The sequence below is a fragment of the Canis lupus genome, chromosome 23, assembly GCF_003254725.2.
Source record: "Canis lupus dingo isolate Sandy chromosome 23, ASM325472v2, whole genome shotgun sequence".
In the NCBI taxonomy this organism is placed as follows: Eukaryota; Metazoa; Chordata; class Mammalia; order Carnivora; family Canidae; genus Canis; species Canis lupus.
Window position 1 is genome coordinate 10,030,364 of NC_064265.1, and position 19,889 is coordinate 10,050,252.

Sequence of the window (19,889 nt, forward strand, 5' to 3'; positions counted from 1 at the left end):
TTAGCTCTTCTAATAAATGTAATGCTGTCTCATTGTGATTTTAATTTGCATTTCCTGAATGACTTGATGTTGAGCATATTTTCATGTGCTTATTTGCCTTCCATATATCTTAGGTTAAGTGTCTATATCTTTTGTCTGTATTTTTATTCTTTGGGATATCTTTTTGAGGTGGGGGGGTTCTTTATATATTGTGGATACAAGTCCTTTTTCAGATGTGTGATTTATTTTTTTAAATATTTTATTTATTTATTCATGAGAAACACAGGAAGAGACATAGGCAATGGGAAAAGCCGGCTCCCTGCCGGGAGCCTGATGTGGGACTTGATCCTAGGACTCCAGGATCACGACCTGAGCCAAAGGCAGACGCTCAACTGCTGACTGCTGAGCCACCCAGGTGTCTCTGGATGTATGGTTTCTAAACATTCTCTCCCAGCATGTGGCTTGTCTTTTCATTCTCTTGATCTTTTTTTTTTTTTTTTAAGATTTATTTGAGAGTGCTTGAGCATGAACAGGGATGGGGGTGGGTCGGGTGGGGTGGGAGGGATAGGGATCAGAAGGAGGGAGAGGGATAAGCATACTCTCCACTGAACAAAGAGTCCAATGCGGGGCTCAATCCCAGGACCTTGAGATCATGACCCAAGCCAAAGGCAGATGCTTAACCAACTGAGCCATCGAGGCATTCCTCATTCTTTTAGTGTTTGAAGAGCAGAAGACTTTAATATTAATGAGGTCCAGTATATCAGGTTGTTCATTTATGGATTATGCTTTTAGTGTGTCATATTTAGGAAATCTTTGTCTTACCCAAGTTTACAAAGATTTTCCCTCCTATTTCCTAGAAGTTTTATAATTTTAGATGTTACGTTCTATCTATTTTGTGTTAAGTTTTGTATAGGGTATAAGGTATGGATCTACCGTTTCTTCCTGCTTTTTTAGGTGGGTATCCTATTTTTGAAAATGACTCCTCCACTGAATTGCCTTTGTACCACTGTTGCAGATCAGTTGCCGGTATAGGTTTGGGTCTACTTCTGGATTCTATTTGTTCATTGGTCTGTGTCCATCTTGATGCCGTTGCCTTAATCTGTAGTTTTTCTAAGTGTTGAGGTCACAAAGCATTAGTTTTTCTATTTTGTGTTTTGTCAGAGTTTTACCCTTTGCATTTCGAGGCCCTTTGCATTTCATATGAATTTTGTTTTATTTTTAAAAGATTTTATTTATTTATTCATGAGAAATACAGAGAGAGAGAGAGAGAGAGGCAGAGGGAGAAGCAGGTTCCATGCAGGGAGCCTGACATTGGATTCAATCCCTGGTCTCCAGGATCACACCCTAGGCTGAAGGCAGCGCTAAACCACTGGGCCACTGGGGCTGCCCCTCATATGAATTTTAGAATCAGTTTGCAAACTTCTACACAACATATCCTGATTGAGATTGTATGGACTCTTTAGATCAATTTTGGGGAGAATTCACATCTTTCTTTACAGTCCTTTGGGGCAGACCCTGCATGGAGTCTGTTACTACCTCTGCCTGTGTCTCTATCTCTCTCACTGTGTCTCTCATGAATAAATAAAATCGTTAAAAAAAACAAAACTATACAGTCTTTTGACTCAAAATCATGGTAAATCCATTTATTTGGATTTTTATTTCAGCATTGTTTTATCATTTTTACTGTATAAATCTTTCATACCTTTTCTCAGATTTGTCTATATCATTTTTTGATTCTGTTATAATAGTAAATTTCTAAGTGTTTATTGATGGTATAGAGAAGTGTAATTGATTTTTGTATTTTGACCTTGTATCCTGCAGTCTTGCACAATTCATTTAGTCTAAATTTTTTAGGGCTTTCTAACATTGAGAAGCATGTTTATAAATAACCATTTTACTTCCAATTCTGGATTTTTTTTTCTTGCCTGTTGCACTGGCTAGTGGCCGGGTGTTTCTAGGGAGAGCACTGGCCAGGTGAGGGATATCCAGCTCTAGACTTTTAATTTTGCTGATACATGCAGACTTCCTGACAGCTGTTTCCCATCCCCTGGTTCACTTGCCTGTAGGTCAGCACTGCCTGTATTCTGTCCCTCTGGTGAGGCTGCTCTGGGAAAGAATGGAACTCTTGTTGCATGCTCCCATTTTTGCCCCCTGACTGCCCATGATTCTAATTCTCATTTTCACAACTTGGGGATTTTTGAGTCTACCAAAACTTCCTCACTTGTTCTCCCTGTACTATAATACAAGATAGAGGAGTTCCATGTCCAGTGTTATCCCCCTTCAAGTTAAACCTGTTTGTGATAACTGGCTAATATTTTTAAAGAAGTTGTGATGTTTATGTGTATATGTATGTGCACACATGTGTGTGGTCATCTCTCTAGATTGGTGGTAGATGTTCATTTTGATAGGTTTAGAGAAGGGGCAGTATGAAAATATAAGTCCTTATCATGTTATTGTTCCTGGAAATCTAATTCATTTATTTAAAACAATTGTACATCAGCTTTACAATAAAAATACTGGAAATTTATAAAATACACAGTTTCTGTGATAGGCAAAATCTCAGTGTTAGGCGGTCTCCATATGGTCCTCAGTGATTCTGATCCTTGCATTCATGCCCTTGTGTATCTTATCTAACACTGTATTATGACTGGCCTGTGTTGGTAGTATATTGAGGTGATTGATGGTGCATAACTTCCAAAGCTAGATTATAACACTGTAGTTGGCCTTGGCCTTTTTTTTAATTTTTATTTTTAAAAAAGATTTTGATTTTTTAAGTTAACTCTACACCCAATATGACCCTGAGATCAACAAGAGTCATATGTTCCACCAACTGAGCCAGCCAGGTGCCCTTGGCCTTGGCCTTTTGGATTTAGTTTGAATCCTGTAGTCATGTTGTGAGGACTCAGCTGTGTGCAGAAACCTGTGTGGGGAGGGACCGCAGCTTCACACCAATAACCAGTACCAACTTGCCCGTCATGGAAGTGAGTTATCTAGGTGCTCTAGGCTTAGTCAAGCTTTCAGATGATTGCAGCCCCAGGTTACACCTGAATGGAATTTCATGAGAGATCCCAAACTGCTGTCTTACAGCCAAACCACTTGTGAATTCCTGGTTTATAGAAACTTTAAGAAATAGTAAGTGTATATTGTTTCAAACCATACAGTTTTGGGGTGATTATGCAGCAGGAGATACCTACTGTACTCTCCGTGGGAGGACTTTAAGCTATAGTTTGTCAGTAACGGTTTTAATTCCCGTGGAAATGTAACAGCACTCTAGCAGGTCTTAAGAGTTAATTCGCTTCAACTTAACACTCCTTATTTGCTGACATAAGGCCTTTGGTCTGTAACAGAACTGATTTACTTTCTTTGAGATTTGTAGGCCCTTGGCCTTGAGAAGTGAAGAAACAGAAACTTCCCAGGCCCCAAAGTCCAGCAAGTGTGTTTGAAGCCACCTCAGATTTTTGATTAGTCCAACATTTTAAACAAAATATTTTTCTTTTCTTAGGTCACATAAATGATTTTACTAACCTCCCTTTGTCTATCTGTAGACCTTGCCCTCCTTTGCAGAAAGAAGAGCACTCAGGCACCTCAGGAAACAGGAACCAAAGCCCCCAAGCACGACCCCTGAGCAATGAAAATGTAGCTGGCATCTAGTCTGCACGTGATTAAAGAAATGCTGCAGGCCACTGCACTCCCTTTGCCCATTAGCTACCCTAGACGTCTTAAAACCCTCCTGGGCCAGGCAGAAATATCCGAGTGGGCTTTTGGACAAAAGTCCAACTTCTCCCTAGGTTGCCAGCCTCCCGAATAAAGTTCAGATTCCTTTACAAACAACTCTCTTGAGTGATGATCTTTCAGGTAACAGGCAGCCAAAGGGGTTTTTGGTAACAAAAGGAGTAGAACTCCTGTGATAGAACCCACGTCCAGATATCAAGGATCGCGCTTTCAGCAGTGGGAGGCCAATTCTCCTCCATAGCACCGAAGCGCCTGGTGAGTAGGAGGCGTCTATCTGAAAATGTGTTCAATAGAAATAATCAAAGTAAAGTCTGTTCACGTTGGCAACCACGCTGGCTAACCGTGGTCATTGGAACCAGACTACCCAGGGATTTTCAAAAGCTTGGTCGCTCTGTGAAGGGCACTGGTTGGCTGACTTTCAGGGGTATTTGTCACTGATTGGCTCATGTTCAGAAGCTTGGGCTGCCATCGATCTGCTACCTTTCCCAAGCGAATGGCCACCGAAGCGAGGCTGTCACTGATTGGCTGGCTTGTAGAACGTGTACTGACCCAAAGTTATGCAAATTAGCGGCAATTACTTGACTCTAAAGAACGTAATTTTAATCTGTTCTCAGTTTTCTTAAACTTCATTCAGCCAAATTGCAGGAGAGACTGTTAACGGATTATCCAGATCTTCATGGAAGGTATTTTTTTTTTTTAAATTACCTAAATGCCAGTTACTGGGTGGGAAAATAGCTCTTAACTGCAGATTTGTTGGTAAATTTCTTGGGAAAAGCTAAAGAGAGGACCTATAGGTCGATACAGAACAAAATCATCTAATAAAGGACATGTCCTGTATATACAGGAGGCCTGGCAACTTGGTCACCCGTATTTTGGTAGCCAAGTGAGACTGTCCCAAGACACTCCCACACGTGCGGGTCCTCGGAGGGGAGAGGGCTTCGGACGGCCGGACGGAAACCGCAGCTTTCCTAAGGGGGGCCCAGCTTGCGACCCCCGGAGGGTGCTGGGCTTGGGGCTCTGAGCGGCGGCAGCCGGGAGCCGTCCTCCGCACAGCAGCGCAGCGGGGCGACCGCGCAGCACAGGCGGCCCAGAGGGTCCCCGGAGGTAGCGACGGCCGCGGCGCGGGGAGCCACCAGCCAACGAGCGCGCGGCGGGCCGGTCACGTGGGCCGGGCCGGACCACAGAGCGGCGCTGCCTCCGCGGCCTAGAGCGGCGCCGGGCGCTCGCCCTCCCTTCCGCGTCGCGGCGCACCTGGCGGCTTTTCGGCGCTGGGTCTGGGGCGGCGGGAGTCCCAGCCCGTTCGACGCCGAGGCCCGCCCGGCGTCCCTCCTCGCCGGGCCCAGTGTCGGCTCGCCCGCCGCGCTGACGCGGAGGTCGGCGTGTGGCCTGGCCGAGGCCGCCCGGGGTGGTTGCGCGGCCCCCCTCGCGGCCCCCGGCCCGGCCCCCGCCCGCCGAGGCGCGGGGCTCCGTGCTCCAGGCGGCGGTCCCGGGCGGGGCTCCGGTCAGCATCGCCCTTCGAACACCGAGTGTTTCCCCGTTAACGCGCGGCCTGGCACCTCTGCGTCCTTCTCCATTGGCTCCGTGTGGGGTCAACGTCATGGTTCCTGTAAGCGCGCTTTTAGGTTTGTTGGGACTCAGCGCTGTAGGGCTAGGATCGGTCGGCGCGCTCCGTGCGGATGGGCCCGGGCGCGCGCGGGGCCTGAGCAGGCCGGAGGAGCGTCCTGAGGGCCGGGCGGAGCCGTTCCGGAGGTCGTCGGGGCCCGTCGGCCTGGGGGGGGGGCGGGGGAGGCGGGGGGCGGCGAGGGCTCTGAGGGCGCCCCCTCCGCGTGCTGGAAATGGGAGACTGGGGACGCTGCGGGCGGTTACGGTGTTGCCGGACAGGGCCGGTTGCGCTCATGGCTCTTCTCTCAGCTCCTAAGGTTCTTGCTCCTCCAAATCAAGAAGACAGTGCACGAAGCCAGGGGACATCAGCCATGCTCCAGACAACTTGGCCTCAGGTGAGCTGAGCTTCCTTGCAGTCGTTTAAAATCACGTTAGCTCTCAGGTAGGTAATCAGGAAAGGACCAAGAAGGCCTTACTTGGCCACGCTCCGATTTCCCCCTTAAGTTTATCTCACAGCTACAGCTGTCAATAGTGGTGGAGGAGAGAGGAGTTGTGTGTGTGAAAGTGATGACTGCCCGTGTGTAGGGTTACGTGGGAAAAGAGGCACCCAAGCTAAGAAATCCTCCCTGAATGTGGAAATACAGATCATGTTTTGCAAATAAAAGTTGCCTGCTGAGATCGGAGAAATTCTCTATTGAGGAAGTTGTTCTACAGATTCTAGAGGTATCACAGGGAGACCAGCATTGTTCTTTCCATAGGCAGCTTGTAAGTGCGAGGTACATAGTATTGGATGATGCAGAACAAGTTTCCTTTTCTCGTGGAAGGTACTTGCAGCAAAATGGTTTGTTAACAAATCAGTAAGTTAATTACATGTTGCTAACCTAAGTGTTTCTCAAAAGTGTGGTCCGCCTGTGGGCAGCATCAGCATCACCTGGGAGGTCTTCAGAATTGCACATTTTTGGGCCCCATCCTAGACCCAGAATCAGACTGGGGAGGAGGGAGAGTGGGACCAGGAATCTATTGTAACAGGCTCTTCAGGCGATTCTTATGCATGTACATTTTCAAATCTGAGAAGCCTTGAAGAAGCTCCCCCTCAAGGAACATGACATGAGGTTGAGACCCCAAGATGAGCTAGAAACAGTTCTGGGAAGCCCTGAAGAGAGAGCTAAAGAGCACTTTCCAGAGAGAAGGACAGCAAATGCAAAGGTCCTGAAGTCAGGGAGAAAGCTGGGTATACTCTAGAAACAGGGAGAGATCAGAGAAAGTAGTTCACTGTGCAGTAGGAGAAATAGTAACTATAAAGACTTTGATTTCTATTCTGAGTTCAGAGGGAAAGCACTAAAGGATAATTATTAAGCAGTGTAGGTGACGTGGTTGGATTTATGTGTTAAAAAAGATTTTCCAGGGCAGCCCGGGTGGCTCAGCAGTTCTGTGCCGCCTTTAGCCCTGGGCATGATCCTGGAGACCCAGGATCAAGTCCCACGTCGGGCTCCCTGCATGGAGCCTGCTTCTCCCTCTGCCTGTGTCTCTGCCCCCCTCTCTCTCTCTCTCTTTCTCATGAATGAGTAAATAAAATCTTAAAAAAAAAAAAAAAAAAGGTTTTCCAGGGTTTGGCTGGCTAAGTTGGTAGAGCATGCAACTCTTGATCTCAGTGTCGAGAGCTCAAGCCCCATGTTAGGTGTAGAGATTACTTTAAAAAAGGGGGGGGGGGGCGGGCACCTGGGTGGCTGTTTCAGCATTTGCCTTTGGCTCAGTTGGTGATCCCAGGGTCCTGGAATCAAGTCCTGCATCAGGCTCCTCAGGCGGAGTCTGCTTCTCGCGCTGCCTGTGTCTCTGCGTCTCTCTGTGTGTCTCTCATGAATAAATAAATAAAATTTTGGGCAGCCCTGGTGGCTCAGCGGTTTAGCGCCACCTTCAGCCCAGGGCGTGATCCTGGGGTCCCGGGATCGAGTCCCAAGTCAGGCTCCCTGCATGGAGCCTGCTTCTCCTGCTGCCTGTGTCTCTCTCTCTCTCTGTCTCTTATGAATAAATAAAATCTTTAAAAATAAATAAATAAATAAATAAATAAATAAATAAATAAATAAATAAATAAATAAATAAAATCTTTAAAAAAAAAAAAAAGGTTTTTCCAGCCCCAGTGGTTTTAGTTGCAAGTCAGGCTCCCTGCATGGAGCCTGCTTCTCCTGCTGCCTGTGTCTCTCTCTCTCTATGTCTCTTATGAATAAATAAAATCTTTAAAAATAAATAAATAAATAAAATCTTAAAAAAAAAAAAAAAAAAGATTTTTCCAGCCCCAGTGGTTTTAGTTGTAGAAGGGTGTGGTGAGTCAGTTACAAGCATATTTTAGTCCCATAAGAGATAAGTATTGTCCTTTCTTTTTTTTTTTTTAAATTGGCTTTATTTTCAGACAAGTTTTGGGTTCATAGTAAAATGGAATAGAAAGCACAGTTTCCATACACACCCTACCTCCATATATGCATAACCTTCCCCCATTGCCTTTTTTTTTGTAAAGTTTTGTTTATTAAGTAAACTCCACTCAGGTTCAAACTCAGGATCCGGAGATCAGTAGTCCCATGCTCTACAGACTGAGCCAGCCAGGCACCCTAATTTTTTTTTTTTTCTTTTTGAGTGTAGTCGACACACAATGTTACATTAGTTGGAGTGTAACATTTGATAAGTTTAGCGATTTGATGAGTTTATACATTATGCTTCTCACCACAAGCATGATTATCATCTTTCATCCTCTAACACTGTTACAGTGATATTCATTATATTCTTTATGCTGTGCCTTTTATTCCTGATTTACTCATTCTACAACTGGAAACCTGTGTCTGCCACTCCCCTTCTCCCATTTTGCCCACCCCACCGCCACTCTGTGCAACCCTCAGTTCTCTGTATTTACAGAACTGATTCTTTTTGCTTATTAATTTTTTTTAGATTCCACATATGAATGAAATTATATAGTGTTTGTCTTTCTCAGTCTGAGTTTTTTTTTTTTTTTCAGTCTTGAGTTATTTTGTTAGCATAGTTCTCGGTAGGTTCATCCATGTTGTTACAAATGACACAATCTGATCCTTTTTTTATGGCTGCAAAATATTTCACTGTGTGTGTGTGTGTATGTATATATATATATATCTGTCTCGTCTCACGTGTATCTTCCTTATCCATTTGTTTATTGATGGAAACTTAGGTTGATTCCATTATCATGGCTATTTAAATAATGCTGCATTAAACATAGAGTTGCATGTATCTTTTTGAATTCGTGTTTCTTTTTTCTTTGGCTAAATATCCAGTAGTGCAATTATTGGATCATATGGTATTCTGTTTTTAATTGAGAAACTTCCATCCTGTTTTCCACAGTGGTCATACCAATTTACATTCCCACCCACAGTGCACTAGGGTTCCTTTTTCTCCGCATCTTCACCCACACTTACTATTTCTTGTCTTTTTTATTTCAGCCATTCTGACAGGTGTGAGGTGATACTTCATTTTGGTTTTGGTTTGCATCTTCCTGATGGTGATTGATGCTGAGCATTTTTTCATGTGTCTATTGGCCACCTGTATGTAGGTCTTTGGGGGAAATGTCTATTCAAGTCCTCTGCCCATTTTTAAATCAGATTGTTTTTTGGTGTGCTTTTTTTGGTGTTGAGTTGTATAAGTTCTTTGTATTTTTTAGATATTAAGTCCTTATTGGATATATTATTTGTAAATATCTTCTCCCATTTAATAGGTTGCCTTTTTGTTTTATTGCTGGCTTCCTTTGCTGTGCAAAAGCTTTTTAGTTTGGTGTAGTCCTAATAGTTTATTTTTGCTTTTGTTTCCCATGCCTTAGAAGACACATCTAGAAAAATGTTGCTGTGCCTGATGTCAGAAAAACTACTGCGTGTGTTCTCTCCAGGAATTTTTATAGTTTCAGGTCTCATATTTAGGTCTTTAATCCATTTTGAGGTTTTTGTTTGTTTTTTTTTTTTTGATACGTAAGAAAGTAGTCCAATTTCATTCTTCTGCATATAGTTGTCCAGTTTTCCCAGCACCATTTATTGAATGTCTCTTCCCCCATTGTATATTCTTGCCTCCTTTGTCACAGATTAATTGATCAGATAAGTGTGGATTTATTTCTGGACTCCATTTTGTTTCATTGATTTGTGTGTCTAGTTTATGCCACTACCATACTGTTTGGATTACTACAACTTTGTAGTATATCTTGAAATCTGGAATTGTGATACCTCCAGCTTTGTTTTTCTTTTTCAAGATTGCTTTGGCTATTCAGTCTTCCCCATAATCAACATCTGCCGTCAGACTGGTAATTTTGTTAAAATTGGTAAACCCATACTGACACATCACAATCACCCAAAGTCTACATTAGGGTTCACTCTTGGTGTTCAACATTCTGTGGGTTACAAATGTATAATGACATGTATCCATCATTATAGAATCATACAGCGTATTATTATAGAATCATACAGGATATTTTCATGGTCCTGAAAATCCTCCACGCTGTTCATCCCTATCTCCTTGGCAATCTTTTTACTATCTTCTTCATAGTTCTGTTATGTAATTGGAATCAGGAAGTATGTAGCTTTTTCAGATTGATTTATTTGATTTGGTTACATGCATTTAAGTTTCCTCTATCATTTTGCATGGTTTGGTAGTATAATTCTTTTCAGTGCTGAATAACATTCCATAGTCTCTGGATGTACCACAGTTTATCCGTTCACCTCTACTGAAGGACATCTCCAAGTTTTGGCAATTATGAATAAAGCTATTACAAACCTCTGTGTGCAAGTTTTTATATAGATAAAAATTTTCAGCTCATTTGGGAAGATCCCAAGGAGAATGATTGCTGGATCATATGGTAAGGGTATGTGTAGTTTTATAAGAAACTGCCAAGGGATCCCTGGGTGGCTTAGTGGATTAGTGCCTGCCTTCAGCCCAGGGCATGCATGATCCTGGAGTCCTGGGATCGAGTCCCACATCAGGCTCCCTGCATGGAACTTGCTTCTCCCTCTGCCTGTGTCTCTGCCTCTGTCTCTCTGTGTGTGTGTCTTATGAATAAATAAATAAATTCTTTAAAAAAGAAAGAAAGAAAGAGCCAAACTTTCTTTGAAAGAAAGAAAGAAAGAAAGAAAGAAAGAAAGAAAGAAAGAGCCAAACTGCCTTTCAAAGTGGCTGTGCAATTTTGCATTCCTATCTGTAATAAATGAGATTTCCTGTTGCTCCACTCCTCACCAGCATTTGGTGTTGTCAGTGTTCTAGATTTTGGTCATTCTAGTGGTATCAGTGTTTTAATGTACATTTACTTGTCGACATATGATATAGAACATCTTTTCATATACCTGTGTGCCATCTGTACATCTTTGTGAGATGTGTCTTCTGGTCTTTTGCACATTTTTTAATGGGGTTGTTTGTTACCTTTGAGATTTAAGAGTTCTTTGTATACTTTGGTTAAGCCCTTTATCAAATAGGTCCTTTCAGCTATTTCTCCCTGTTGATGGCTTGTTTTCTTATTTATTGTATTATTCTATTTTTTTCTTTCACTTTTTAAAAGGAAGATGTTTCATTTAGTGCAATACACCTAAAAGGAAATCACAATACAGTGAACGATTCAAATCAAGGCTTTGGAATTTCATACAAACACCAAGACCAAAATCCTGAAGTATTGATATTGCATCTCACAACTTCCCCATTAATTTTTAAAAAGCTTACATTTAAATGCCTGAGACTAGAATTAACAAACATATCAAATGTTTCAACTGTAGACACAGATCCCATATTGCGTTTCACACAAAAACCATGTCTTTAAGTGTGCATCCAGTATTCAGTGTAATGTGGCATAAGAGCAACATTTAATATAATTTCACTGCATTAAACTAAATACACTTAGCTGTTTATTTACATCCTACAGTACCTATGAGAGAAGCTGTTTAACCGTTACAGTGTATCCAATTGTTCTCTTAGATGAATGTCCCTGTTCAAAAGAGTGAGCACAAATCTGAAGTATTGGCCTTTTATTTTTTTTATTATTATTTTAAAAATTTATTTATTCATGAGAGACACAGAGAAAGAGAGAGAGAGAGAGGCAGAGACACAGGCAGAGGGAGAAGCAGGCTCCATGCAGGGAACCCAACATGGGACTCGATTCCTCTTGATCCCGGCTCTCTAGGATCGCCCTGGGCTGAAGGCAGCACTAAACCGCTGAGCCACCCGGACTGCCCAAGTATTGGCCTTTTAATGTAGAGTTTAATTCCTGTTCATCTTTTTTTTTTTTTTTTTTTTTTTTTCAAAATTTCTTCAAAACATTTGGGTAGTCTTCCACACTTACTTTTCTAGGTAATACTATTATTATTATTATTATTTATTATTACTATTATTAAAAGTAGGGTCCACATCCAATGTGGGGCTTGAATTCATAATCCTGAGATCAAGAGTCCTGTGCAGCATGGATTGAGCCGCCCAGATGTCATTGACTTTTTTGGTGGGAGCATGGATATTATTGAATTCCTAGACATAATTGGACATAACTGTTTACAAATTTGATTCTTCCGACTCAGAAACACTATTTCTCCCGTATTCACTTTCTATTGTGTTCATCTGGGCCTTGCACATTTTTGTAAGGTCTAGTCTTAGCTGTATGAATGGCATCTTATTTTCTCCCATTTTATCTTTTTTAATATTTTATTTTATTTTATTTTTATTTTTTTATTTTTCAAAGATTTTATTTATTTATTCATGAGGGACACAGAGAGAGAGGCAGAGACACAGGCAGAGGGAGAAGCAGGCTCCATTCTGGGAGCCCGACATGGGATTCGATCCCGGGACCCCAGGACCACGCCCTGGGCCAAAGGCAGGCACCTAACCGCTGAGCCACCCAGGGATCCCCTAAGATTTTATTTTTATGTCCTCTCTACACCCTCTGTGGGGCTGGAACTCACAACCCCAAGATCAAGAGTCACGTGCTTTATCAGCTGAGCCAGCCAGGCATCCCCCATTTTATCTTTAATTGTTATGGTATTTAGGAAAGCTAGTGATTCCAGTTTACTTACCCTATATCTAGCTAACTTACATTGAGTTATTTTGTCAGTTCTAAATATTTTCCATTTATTTCGTTGGCTCTTGGATATTTTTAGGCAGATAGTTACTTCATATGCAAGTAAAGATATTTCTGCTCATTTCTTGGATTTGTACTCCTTGTTTACACTCTTTTGCAAAAAGATATTTGGGTTTTTTTCTGACTATAAGTTTAAAAAAATTTATTTATGCTCAAACCTTTTTTGGAATTCATTTAGCAGATTTATATTAAGCATTTAGTATCTGCCAGGCACTGGATCACTGTGTTATAGTGAACCGGTTATTGAACAAAGCAGAGTCCTTGCCTCACGGACCTTTGTTCTGCTGGAGGGAGATGGATAATGAACTAATTTGTTGAATGATCAGAAAGACTAAGGAGAAAAATAAGGTGAACATGGGAACCCACCCACAGGAGGAAAAAAAAAAAGTATTTTTGCAACCTGACTACCTTAAAGCAATAAGTGTTCCTTCAATTATAGGCATTTTTTTTTTTTTTCTTTTTTCAGACTCTGGAACCCTGGGAATATTTGCTGGTGGGGAAGAAGGATAGTAGGGGAGGAAGAGATTGGTGGTGGCAGGCTGGGAGGAGGAGGAGGTTGTAAGAGTAGCCCAGGAGACATTAGGAAGTAAGGTCTGACTTGCTATAAGTGGAGGTGAACTTTGGCTCACCTATGATCCTGTGGCTGGTGTCCTCAGAGACTTTACCACCTTGTTGAATCAGTAAGTACTTCCAGGACATCATGGTTCTGTCTAGTGTTGGGATTTTGTGTCAGACTATTTTGGGGGCCCTTTGTACCTTGTCATTGCCTAGTTTAAAGGTCAGCTCTTGTTCTGAGGAGTGTCCACATTTGTACTTTTTCTTTTAGTGTCTCCTTTTGAACTGAGTTCCCTAACTGTTGTTTTAAAAGGACACCCTCATGGGGTGCCTGGGTGGCTCAGTTGGTTAAGTGTCTGACTCTTGGTTTCGGCTCAGGTCATGATCTCAGGGTCATGAGATTGAGCCCAGCATTGGGCTCCACACTCATTGTGGAGCCTGCTTAGGATTCTCTCTTTCTTCCCTCTCCCCTTCCCCCCTAGCTGCTCTCTCTCTCTCTCTCTAAAAAAATAAAATAAAATGGGACACTCATAAGGATCTGAGTGTAGAGCAGCCATGAACACTGTGAGTGCCATCGTTTATCCTTGCGATACATTTCTTCCTGGCTTCCTCCAAGAGCAGTTACAGTAGCCTTCCCTTCTGCCCGGCCCCAGTGCTGACCCCACTGCAAGGCTGTTGCCCTGAGAGACAGTGGCACACAGAGTTAGGGGCTTAGCTGAGCCCCTCTTGGTAGGTGTTTTCATTTCTGGCTGCTAGAAGAACAAAGCTGACTGCATAAGGTACTGAATATCTCCTAGGATGTGGATTCTGGGGGAGCATCAGGGTGAGAAGGCACAGAAGTCATGAAACTTCTTCCAATGTGAGAATCTAGTTTTTGTGGTCTATACTATCCTGACTGTAGAAGCAGAGGAAGTAGCCAGTGGACACTCCCATGGAAGATTCAGGGGCTCTGGTTTCCAGGGTGGTATGTGACGTTTTAAAATAGCTGACCCTTTAGTCCACATTGGGGGAAGGAGCCCTGTGGCTTGGAGGGAGCATGGTAAAGATGGATTGACAGGTGCTGTTGGGAGTTACGAATTTGAGACACTGTTCTTCAAAGATGGGACAACACCAGGTCATGATGAGGATCAGGGGTGAGCCCAGTAATGGGAGGCAGCTTGGTGTGTGGAAAGAGCCCAGGTTTACTGTTTGATGGATCTGGCTGAAATCCCCGATCAATCAGTTCTTTCTGTGTGGTCCTGGGCAAAGTAATCCTTCTGAACCTTAGTTTCATCATGTGAAAATGGCACTAATAATTCCTACTTCATATATTTAAGATGAAAGGAAATACATGGGTGCCTGGGTGGCTCAGTCAGTTACGTGTCCCAACTCTTGACTTCAGCTCAGGTAATGATCTCAGGGTCCTTGGATTGAGCCCTGCATTGGGCTCTGCGCTCAGCGGAGTCTGTTTGAGATTTTCTCCCTCCCTCTCTCTCTCTCTGTACCTCCTGCTTGTGCTCTTTTCTTCTGTCTCTGTCTCTCTCTCTCTCTCTCTCTCACACACACACACACACACACACACACACACACACACATATCAATCAATCAATCCATCAGTCTTTAATAAAAAAGATGAAATACCTGTCCTAAAAGTACTTACCTAAGAGCCTGGTGCCTAGTGCTTAACTAATAAGTATTAACTCCCTTCACCCTTGGGGACACAGAAGGCTGCAGGGGGAGGCAGAGAGGGGCCCATCTTGGCAGGTGGGGTGGAGCTCAAGACTGGGGGATGGATCTGTATCCAGAGACAGGGCACTTCTAGCTTTCTTTGAAGATAAGTGGTTCAGAGAAGAAGCCAGAAAAGGCAAGCTGCAGGTTTCCTTCAAGAGAGCTTTCTGATAAAGTAAGAAGGTAGAAAAAATTTGGAGTAGCTCCTACCTTTAAGGAGTAGCTCTTCTGCACTAGTGGAAATGTTGGGGAAGACCAAGGAGGTGCTAGGTGCAGGGGTGTGTGTGTACTTTGGACAGGTGGAGACAGGGTGAATGGCAGTGGTCGGCAGCAGTCTCCATTGGCTGATGTATAGAAAATAGAGTGATGGGATTGTGGAGTACAAGAGGGTAGGAGATGCCATAGGGACAGAGTCAGGAACATGGGGGTTGATGCAGTGACCAGGGAGAGAGCCCCAGCTGCCAGGCTATGAGATTGGGATGACAGCTTTGGGGCCTCAGAACCATGCAGATGGAAGAGTGTTGGGGTTCTCCCTTTGGAAGTGGGAACATTGGCTGAGGGCTTGCCGCTTTGGGCTGCTGGGTGCTCTTTTCACTAGAGCCGACCTTCCAGGAGGCTCACAGTTGGAGACCCTGGCAGGTCTACCTTGACCCTGTAACTCAGGCCTCTCTCCTGCCCTCACATGGGGCTTGAGCAGGAGCCTGTTGTTTCAGGAGCCAGTGACCTTTGAGGATGTGGCCGTGTACTTCACCCAGAGTCAGTGGGCCAGCCTGGACCATGCGCAGAGGGACTTGTACCGGGAGGTGATGCTGGAGAATTATGCTAATGTGGCTTCCTTGGGTAAGGACTCTATCTCTGGTCCTTTGTGATAGTTTGACCTCTTCCTCAGATGCTCTGGGGCTTCCAGAAGTCCTTAGGTTTGATGACTTCAGAAGTTATTTCTGTAGTCACCAGCCTCTGGAGATGCTGGGTGAGGAAATCCCTGGTTCCCTCTGGTTTTGAAATCAGATTTCTCCCCACATTCCGGAGAAGGACATGGTTCTGGGCCCTGAGGGAGAGGACTCTTCCTGGTGCACTAGGAGAGCCCTCGGTTCTTCCATGTTGCCAGTGTTGTGGGGATACTGGTCCTCCCCCAGTGCGGGAGTCTCCCCGGATATCAGGACCTGTGTTCTTCCTGAGGGCATCTCTTTAGGTCAGGGCGAGATTGCAGTTTCTTCCTGAGGAGAATGGCTATCTCCTTGGCCTTGCCTTGGACCATAGTTTGGAGCTCTTCCTCAGAACCCCTTGGTCTCCTGGGCATTTCATCCCATCCCCCTTCTCCTCCCCCTCGTCCCCTTCCCTCCCTCCTTCCCCCTGCCAGCCTATTGTGAGGTGGGCCGAGAGGGATCTCAGGAAAGCTCTGGAAGTCTTCCTTCAACTTGTTTTTCCTTTTTCTTGCTGGAGGAGCATTTCCATTCCCCAAACCTGTTCTGGTCTCCCAGCTGGAGAGAGGGGAAGCACCATGGGGCCCAGATCCCTGGGAAGCAGAGGTTGTGAGATGCATCAGTCCAGGTGAGTAAGAGAACCTAGCGGTTTTTGGTTTTGCCTTCCCAGGTTATTAAAAATGTTCCTTCTGCAGCAGAGAACATGGCTCCCTGTCGTTTATAAGGCATTCAATGCACTCTTTGACCTCTGCCCAGTTCCAGCCCTGAGCCTGGGGAAGACCAGTCCCTAGGGGTGCATGGCCACTCACCTCCCACAGAAAAGCTGTGACCTAGTAGCTCCTAAACCACCTCTTTTCTTACTTAGGGGAAATACTTAGTTTTACGCCAATTTCATTTGAAAAAGTAGGTTTCAGCCATACTTTGAGAAAAGTATGATTCTATGGGTCAAACTGATTTATTTGTGCCACAGCTATGCGTTTTGTTTTTAGGCCTTCAGCAATGAAGCAAATGCCTTTAATTTGCCTTTTTAGTGTTTGAGTCACCTAAAAGTTCTATATGCCATAATCTTTAGGTCTTACATTATATCTGTCTTAGTCTTACATACAGATGGAAAGGCAGGAACTGTTGCCCATCACTGCACCCAACATACACAGACACACACATATGTAAGCACACACATACCAACACACACAAGCACACATGAATACACATATGCACACACCCAACACCAGTAGCCTAAAGTTTTCCTGAGACTGCTCACCAGTCCTGGGGGCTCTTGATTACTTCAGTTTTCTTTCTTTAGGAAGAAAGTTTCCATATAGGAAAATTGATTTTGTAAAGAGTGGTTCTTTTAGCAGAAATATGCTCCAGTTGAATCATCTATGTACCAGCTGACTTTCTGAAAGAATCTTTTATCTTAGGAGATTATGTGCAATATTTATTTGTTTTAGAGAGAGAATGAGAAGTGGGGGAGGGAGAGAAAGAGTGGGGGAGAGAGAGAGAGAAAGAAAGAAAGAATCCTCAAGCCGACTCCATGCGGAGTGCGGAGCCCAATGTGGGGCTTGATCCTACAACCTGGAGATTATACCTGAGCGGAAATCAAGAGTCAGACACTTAACTGACTATACCACCCAGGTGCCCCATGTGGAATATTTAAAAATAAAATCATTGGGCCATTATTTAGAATTTAGGATGGCTTCCTGGTTTATGGCAGGGGTGGGGCATTGAGATGCAGTATTTTTGAGTTTGGTTTGCAGCCTGCTAGACCCCTGCTAGTGTGAGAGCTATTCATCTCTTCTTCCCAGGAGTACGGATTTCCTTTCCTTTTTGGGGTCTCTCTCTCTCCCTTTCTTTCTCTTTCGAAAATTTTGCCTTTTTTGCTGATTCCTCTTATCTCTTCCATTCTGTTTTTCTCTTTTTCTCCCTGCTGCCTTCTTTCCTTTCCATTCTGGAAGGTGTCATCGTGCTCCTTTCACCTGCCTTAGTCCACTTCCCAGCCTTCCTCATTAGAGGTGCTTCTGGTCTGTTCCTAGTGTCTTCCTCCTCTACCTGTAGATGATCGTTTTCCTTTTTCTCTCTTATCCTCCTGTGTGGATGGTTGTAGCCACTTCGTGAGTATGTTTTTCAAAATCACATTCTACAAGAGAAGACGGGAGCCCAGGATCCTGTTTTCCTTCCAGGTCAGTAACTTGGAAAACTTGTGGTTTCTTTGGGCAGGTGGTGAGTCCTGGATCAAGAAAGAGGAGCCTGCTGTAAAGCAGGAAGCAGCTGAAGAGGCAGAGTTGCACAGAACGCTCGGAGGAGGACTTCTCAGAAATGTTTCCCAGCACTTTGACTTTAAAAGCAAGGCCACATGGCAGACTTTCAGTCTGAATCCGAATCTGATACTTCGGGGTGGAATGAAGTTCTATGAATGTAAAGAATGTGGGAAAATCTTCAGATATAACTCGAAGCTTATTCGGCACCAGATGAGTCATACTGGGGAAAAGCCCTTCAAGTGTAAGGAATGTGGCAAAGCTTTTAAGTCCAGCTATGACTGTATTGTACATGAGAAGAATCACATCGGGGAAGGGCCCTATGAATGTAAGGAGTGCGGCAAAGGTTTGAGTTCCAACACAGCCTTGACTCAGCATCAGAGGATCCACACTGGAGAGAAGCCGTATGAATGTAAGGAGTGTGGAAAGGCCTTCCGTAGAAGCGCAGCTTATCTTCAGCATCAGAGATTGCACACTGGAGAGAAACTCTATAAATGCAAGGAGTGTTGGAAAGCTTTTGGGTGTAGGTCACTTTTTATCGTCCATCAGAGGATTCACACAGGGGAGAAGCCATACCAGTGTAAGGAGTGTGGCAAGGCATTCACTCAGAAGATAGCTTCCATCCAGCATCAGAGAGTCCACACTGGAGAGAAGCCCTATGAGTGCAAGGTGTGTGGGAAAGCATTCAAATGGTACGGCAGTTTTGTTCAGCACCAGAAACTGCACCCCATGGAGAAGAAGCCTGTCAAGGTTCTTGGGCCATCGCTGATGGGTCCCCCATGCCCCTCTTCAGCCTTCTCTGCTGCTCCTATCCAGGGCCCGTGCTCTGCTCCCACTGTGGCCGTGCCTTCACTGACCTTTCCACATGCTGTACTTATTCCTACCTCTGGACCTTTGTTCATGCTACTGCCCGCATCTGGAATGCCGTCTTCACCTGTCCAAATAGTGCACGTCTTCCAGGGCCTTCCTCCCACTGTGAAGCCTTCCCCAGTTATTCTAGCCCCTTCCCCTCATCCCTCATGAGCTTTATCTCAGCACTCCTCCAGCTCTTAGGCCCAGCCGACTGTCAGCTTCACTTGAGTTTCATTTGTATATTTTGTCTTCACCTTACACTCCTCACAATTGTTTCAGCATAAGCTCCATTATAATCTATATATATTGAAAGACCGTGTTGTTGTATTTCCGTCTGGGTAGAAAGTGCAACTATCTGACCTTTGCACCAGTCTCTTTCAGGCTTGAACAGTAATGGCTGAATCTGCCCTGTGAGGATGTGGGTGTTGGAAGTGCTGGCAGGACACTTGGTTGCATTAGAGTGTCTGCGGGAGAGCCCATCCTTGCACGGGGCCTTTGTGGTTAGAGCCAAGCGGCTTGGGGGAAGCAGGAGAGCTGTGCAGGAACTGGAGGGGATGGCAGGGTGGGGTGCGGAAGGAGAGCACCAGCAACCGCTTTCAGCAGCAGACTCAGAAATTACTGTGGATTGTTCAGTGGGCTAAGGTGACGTCAATGCAGTTGAAGTCATGTTGCCCTTGGTATGGATCATTGAGGATCTTCAGCTGTGTATGCAAAAGAGCATGAGAAATAACCAGTGAACAACTATATGCAGTGATAACAATTATTTATGCAATTGATAGCAGTTATGTCTTTGAACACTGTGTTTTTTTCTTTAGTTTTGCTCTTGATATCTAGATTTTTTTTTTTATCTTTGATTTCCTAAGTAAATATACACCAAAGTATTCATCTTTGTTCCCTGTGCTGTGTACATTTTTCTCAGTGGGCAGTCTGGTTTTCTGTTTGCAAGCATTGGCTTCAACATTTTATGTTCTCCGGATAGTATGGATTGTGAATAAGAATATGGCGAATTACGAAAGAAAGAGCATCAGTGTAAAGCCAACTTGGGGAAAATTTGAATAAGTTTCTGAATTATTTTTTAGGAATAGAGGGAGCTGTGTCACCACACAGCTAAATGGCGGCTAACCTGTGATAGGTCTGGGAAGCAGAATTTTGGATTGCTTTTATTTTTGACCTTGA

The 19,889-nt window shown here is 44.1% G+C and overlaps 1 protein-coding gene across 6 annotated transcripts; it reads left to right on the forward strand.

The window, feature by feature from the left end:
• The first annotated feature begins 4,375 nt into the window (after positions 1-4,375).
• ZNF621 (zinc finger protein 621) lies at positions 4,376-19,603 on the forward strand. Of its 6 annotated transcripts, none has more exons than XM_049100143.1 (5): positions 4,376-4,394; positions 5,623-5,708; positions 15,397-15,522; positions 16,123-16,234; positions 17,824-19,603. In XM_049100143.1, the coding sequence occupies exons 1-5, from the start codon at positions 4,388-4,390 to the stop codon at positions 18,882-18,884; spliced, it is 1,392 nt and encodes a 463-aa protein (XP_048956100.1). In that variant the 5' UTR covers positions 4,376-4,387; the 3' UTR covers positions 18,885-19,603. The 6 variants fall into 6 exon arrangements, with proteins under 6 accessions (XP_048956100.1, XP_048956099.1, XP_035560784.1 ...); XM_049100142.1 differs by lacking the exon at positions 4,376-4,394 and adding an exon at positions 4,981-5,317 and having other exon boundaries at positions 15,381-15,522; XM_035704891.2 differs by lacking the exon at positions 4,376-4,394 and adding an exon at positions 4,991-5,333 and having other exon boundaries at positions 15,397-15,523; positions 16,130-16,234.
• Positions 19,604-19,889: the final 286 nt, after the last annotated feature.